General features: G+C 36.1%; 1 protein-coding gene across 1 annotated transcript in view; it reads right to left on the bottom strand.

Moving 5' to 3' along the window:
• Positions 1-2,165: 2,165 nt before the first annotated feature.
• The window catches only part of MRLN (myoregulin), a 9,720-nt gene continuing 5,989 nt past the window's right edge, over positions 2,166-5,896 (bottom strand). Inside the window, exons 2-3 of the mRNA XM_012723574.1 lie at positions 3,871-3,966; positions 2,166-2,326 (exon numbers count right to left, since the gene is read on the bottom strand). Of these exons, the coding sequence (XP_012579028.1) occupies positions 2,166-2,306 (141 nt within the window). The 5' untranslated portion in view covers positions 2,307-2,326; positions 3,871-3,966. The remainder of the gene's footprint in view (positions 2,327-3,870; positions 3,967-5,896) is intronic.

The raw sequence follows: 5,896 nt of genomic DNA, 5'->3' as shown, positions 1-5,896 counted from the left end.
AGATGGAAAACAGACTTGCTTATACTGAACTTGAAAGGAGTCACACCCCTTCTGCCTACTTGAGAGTGCTGACTGCAGCAATCCATCATGGATTATAGGCTTTCTATATGCTAGACACTGTGCTAAGCACTTTGTACCAGTCACCTTATTTCATCCCTTCTACGAATGATAGCAGTATTTATTTTATAAGTAAGGAAGCAGAGACATAGGGTCATTAGTGTGTAAGCCAAGATTCGATCCTCAGCAGTCTGACTTCAGAGTTGGCGCTTGTAACCATTGTTCACTGCCTGGAAGCACACAGGGAAAAGAAACAATTATGCAAAGAGATGAACAGCTTTACTCCCTTTTAGCAACCTGATAGAAGTCCAACAAATCCCAAATAGAAAGGATTAGGGAGAAACACATCATATCAACAAGAGGTGACTTTTACATTCAAAAGGAAGGGTCTGACAATTATTGTAGAATAAAATTGGATTGTCTATTATACAGCAAATGATCAGTTTGACTCTATTTGGCTTATGGTTAAATATACAACACTACTAAAAGGTTAAATAACGTTCAGTTAAATAATAAGTCTCAAAGTTCCCAGTTTCCTTTCATACTTCATTAGGTCTCTTAAGAAACTTTCTAATAATGATTGGGCCAAATCTGAAAAGATGGAAAACAACATGGAAGGAATCAGAATTTTGTGAACCATGTGTGTCCCATGTCAAAAGTCAAAACATCTAGAGGACAGAGAGTTTTGTTTTCAAAAAAACTTAAAAGGCAGAAATATATCAGTTATATTTTGATAGTGTCAGAAAATGAACAAATCAAGAAAACAGGGAAAGAGAACACAGTGTCAAATGGAGTATGAATAAAGGGTAGACGTGATCTCTCTTGTTCGCAAGAGATCTGAAACATGAAGTAAGAAAATAAACCAGACAGTATTAAAATACAGCCTTAGAGTCTTAGATAAAGCACTTTGTGAAAAAAAGGTTAAGCTTTAGAGATCAGTTTTAACTACAGGAGGTATGATTATTTACCTTTGAAGGCAACCTGATACTATGGATTATGAAATCCCAAGATCTGATTGGGCCATATCCTAGTTATGGCCTCAAGTTGGCCTAATTCCTCTGAGATTCCATTTGTCCAGCTGTACAATGTAGAAGAACTGGCCCCCTAGGATCCTGAGAAGCTGTATAGTAAATGGCATCCTGTGAGCATTTAGTCCTGAACAGAAAATCAACATAGGATAGGTGATACCCTATTTCTCTCCTTTCTTACATGTTCAGTTTCCCCAAAAGCATCTCTTTTAAGTATTTCTATTCCTAAGCCTGAGTTTTTGTTGGCAGAAATATAGCATTGTCCAGGATTAAGAAAAACCATCTGAAAGGATCATGCTAAGTCAGAAGGAGGAAGACAAATAAGGATGGTCTCAATTATATGTGGAATATAGAAATGTAAAATAAAAAGGGTCAGGCAAAACAAAGCCATATAATAAATTCTTAAACTGCAAATCTGAAGCAAACAAAGAAAGAGGGTGGGAGAGGGGGGTGGGAGAAGGGAAGGGGTCCATGGAACACTGTGCAAGATAGTTGGGACAGGGGTGAAGGACAGCATGTGAAAGTTTACATTTGTAGAGGTTTGAAGCTATAACCCCCAAAGCAGATACAGAGATCCAAACCTACCTACCTCAATTAACATAAGTTGGGGAAAAAAGAAAGAAAACAATCTTGCACACACATGAAATATGTATAAAGAAAATGAGTATAAACTCCTGGTATATCAGATAGAAAAAAATATTGTGTATTAAACTTGATGTGTTAACTATAGAACCATGCAAAATATAACATAGTTCAACAAGTCCTAAAAAGCCAACATCACTTAAAAGTTCATTCACAAATCTTATTCCGTCTACTAAACAGCAACCATGGAAAAATCAAGAAATTTTATGACTTAAAAGTGCAGATTTTGGAAAAAAAATCCCTCATCGATTTATGTGAATGTTTCATAAGCCATAAAAAAACTAAGCACTATACAATGTTGTTTTTATTGCAATCACCTGCTGACTTTTAGAATAAATTGGAGGCATTTGTCATATTAAAATCACTCAACATATTAAACTACAGGTTTTTATTCACCAGAATTCAATTTGAAATTTACATGTAAGGGAAGATAGCTTCCTAAGAAGTTAGAACAACATATATAATAGACATTACGTCAACAAAGATAACTAACAAAATTTTGAGAAGTCTTCCCACAATTTCATCTTCCAGACTTGTGGGTGTAGGAGTAGAAATTAATATCCAGTTTTTACAAGCCATATTGAAAATTCTCTTGTTCCCTAGGAAAAAAAGAAAAGTATCCTCAAATACATGCATTTATAATTCTGATTTTTAACTCAGTCTAATATTTCCAATGTTAAGAAATCATGATGAAATCTTTCAGGATGGATTCTGCACATATTCTAAGCAACCAATGAGCTAAAAAGGTTTTCTCCTAAGTGGTTTGAAATCATTTTATCCACTTACTTTGACCACTTCATGTCATAATCATAGATTTTTCTCTATGTCTAATTTACCTTTCTTTCTAGAATCAACACAATAGTAACTATCAGAAAGACAATTCTTTTCTTTTAAACATTATCAATAGTTTATTTATGACGTTTTATCTGCAGAGTCATTTACAGTCATTTTTGTTCAGCTCAGCAAAGCTGCCATGTTTCCATCCTAAATTGTCATTGTTACCAGAAAATGAGAATTTGAAGATTGGAAAAGAGAGGTGTTGTTTTTTTTTTTTTTTAATTAAGCAACAAAAGATCCTTTCCATTTACTTGATCTTGTCTCAAGATTCTCTATCTCATGTTTTGCTCACTTAGTTAAGATCGCAAAAGTTGAATTTCATCCACAGTTTTTTGTTAATCACAATTTTATTGTTGCTTTCTTTTAAGCATATGGAATATTAATTGGCATTAATTTGTGGTCTGTTTTTACATTCTTGGAGCATAGTTCTGAAAGTCTGTCAGGACATTTAGAACTATTCTTAATTCCTCTTTCAGGAATGTAATGTCAAATAAGTCAAGTAATTTCAAAATCTTGCAACAAGTTTCCTTATCTATATTCAATTTGAAATGAGCATCAATGTTAAAAAACAGAAAGTGAATCTTCTAGGACACTAGAACACTGGAATCTAGAAGATTCCAGTCCACAGTGCAATTGTGATAAGGGGTGAGGGAGCTGAGTTTTGTTTGTGGCACCACTGATAGTCTCCATCTGATGTTCTCCATCAGATACTCAGCTGGCTGTGCGCTGTCAGTGAACCTCATCGAGGCCAGTACCAGTTCTGAGGGATGGTAGCGGTGCTCTACAACGTGGAGCACCTTTGTATGCCACATTTTTTCCTTCCTGGAGACCTAGTAGGAAAATATTTTCTTCTAACTTTACTCAAAAAACAGAATGGCAAGTAGAGCTTTAGGGTAGAAGGAGAAATAGGTGGAAGTCTATAGATAATATTTATAGGAATATAAACTCTCATTTTTAGCAATCTTGACTAATTTTTGTAATAACTTGCCCCATTCCTAGAGCAGGGAATGACCTGCCTCAAATTACACAGCAATCGCTTGCCAAGTAAACACCTAGTATTTCTCATACATTCAAAAAAATTTTTTTTTCTTATATTTCAGGAAAAAAAGGATGACAGTGAAGCATGGGTTTACAAAGTGATTTTCCTTGCTTTCCATAGCCTCAGCTCCTACTCCTATTTCTTGAGTGTGCTCTGCAGGGGACTTTGAATTCTCAGCAACAACAGGAAAAGAGAGACTGAAATAGGAAATAGCGAAAGGTCAAGCAACTGGGGGGGATTGAGAGTAAATAGAAACTCATTTCTCACCTGACTTAATCCCAGGTACTGGTAGGTAATATACCTTCTTGGTTTTCTCTCTAGTTGCTCTAGAACAAAGTGCATTCACTACAACAACCTCGGCTCCTGTGTCAAAGGACATTAAAAGGTTTTATTGGACAGTGAAGCAGTATCTGATATGGAAAGTAAGCAGTCTGAATGGAAAAATTCTAAAATTACACCCAAAGATATCAAGGAAATGTCAAAGAGTAGACTTTAGGAAATATCACACTTTAATTTCAATATATCCTAGAATCATCCAGTTAAAAACTTATCCTTTATCAGAAAGCTTACACCTGCAATCTTGAGGTGGCCAGTACTTACCTGTGATTTCAAACAATTTGCTGAGGTTTAGAGGACTTACCTGTGATTTCAAACAATTTGCTAAGGTTTAGGGGAAAGGGAAAGTTACTGTTTAAAGGTGCATACTTGCAACTAATAATATAATGAATAGAACTCTAGCACACAATATAGTGATTACAGACAACAAAACTATATTATAAACATTAAATTTCCAAAGAGATTAGATTTTAATTGTTTCTAACTTTAGAAGAAATAATAATTATGCTAGTACTGGAGACCCATAATAATTATGTAACATGAGAAAGGTATTAGTTAATGCTACTGTGGTGATCATACTGAAATATAAATATACCAAATCAACACCCTGTACCCCTTAAACTTACACAAAGTTGTATGTTAAATATACCTCAGTAAAAATTGCCTAAAAATGATTTAAATTTATTTGCTTCAATATCTTTCATGACACAAACATAACTTCTCTGTTTATATAAGAGATAGCTCATGCAATTGTATGTCTGCTGTAGTTCTACAACTTTTAAGATTTTTCTATCACTTCTAGAAATTGGAAAGTGGAGGAGAGAACTTATTTTAAAGACTCAGGCTATAAAACTCATCCTATAAAACAAATGGGAAGACTATTCAATTAATAAAATTATGGCTATTAACTCCTGGTGACCTGTTAAGTCTAAGTGCGGTTGGCACTATCAGTGCTACAGCCTGAGTTTGATCCCCAGCCAGGGAGGTAACCCACATGGTGCTGCAGACCTCTCCTATCTTGCCTGCTGCTCACCTCAGCAGTGCATTCCAGTGGATCTACCTGTTCTGCTCCCCACTCTGTCTCTGGTGAATCCTCTCACCCATGAACCTATGGCCTACACCCCAGTTCTGTTATACAAAACTACAAAATAAAAATTATGGCTATTACAATTTTGAAATAGCAGAAACACTACTTAGAAAATCATGTTAAGATATTTAAATATAGCGATGATGTTAGAAAATTGACACTAGAGGAACTTCCTTATCTAACTCCCAAGAGGACCATCTAACAGTTAACCATGGCAACACTCCACTAAGACAGTCAAGCAGCTTGGGGTGAGACTGAAACACCCCTATGATACAGGGACCAATATGCTACAGCAGAGGAGAAACAGAGGAGGCTCACTCAGCATAGAACAGGTGAGTGGAGAGAAATGCCTGAGGCTATATTCGAGGACAGGAGACATAGACACATCCAGGAACCCTGGGAAGGGGATATTAGAAACAATTGGAGGCACTTACTCTTGAAGGAGGGGAAACCCATTCAGAGGAGCTAGAACATTCAACACAGGTTGGGTCCCCAGTGAACTCTAGACTGCACTGCCCTCCCTCACCCTAGAGATGGGCACTAATCTCCAGAAAGCATTGGGAATCAATTTATTTTATTTTATTTTATTTTTATAAGTTTATTTTACATTTTTACATCCCCCCCCCCATCTCATTGTAGTCCGCATGGGTTTCCCATCACCAAGTCACCTTTGTACCATCACCATAATCCCATGCACTTCTGTCCCGAAAGCATTGGGAATCAATTTATTTTATTTTATTTTATTTTTATAAGTTTATTTTACATTTTTACATCCCCCCCCCCATCTCAATTGTAGTCCGCATGGGTTTCCCATCACCAAGTCACCTTTGTACCATCACCATAATCCCATGCACTTCTGTCCCCACCCCC

The sequence above is a fragment of the Condylura cristata genome, unplaced genomic scaffold, assembly GCF_000260355.1.
Source record: "Condylura cristata isolate star-nosed mole 26May11 unplaced genomic scaffold, ConCri1.0 scaffold00011, whole genome shotgun sequence".
In the NCBI taxonomy this organism is placed as follows: Eukaryota; Metazoa; Chordata; class Mammalia; order Eulipotyphla; family Talpidae; genus Condylura; species Condylura cristata.
The sequence above is the reverse complement of the archived record's forward strand: the minus strand, read 5'-3'. Positions and strand labels throughout refer to the sequence as shown.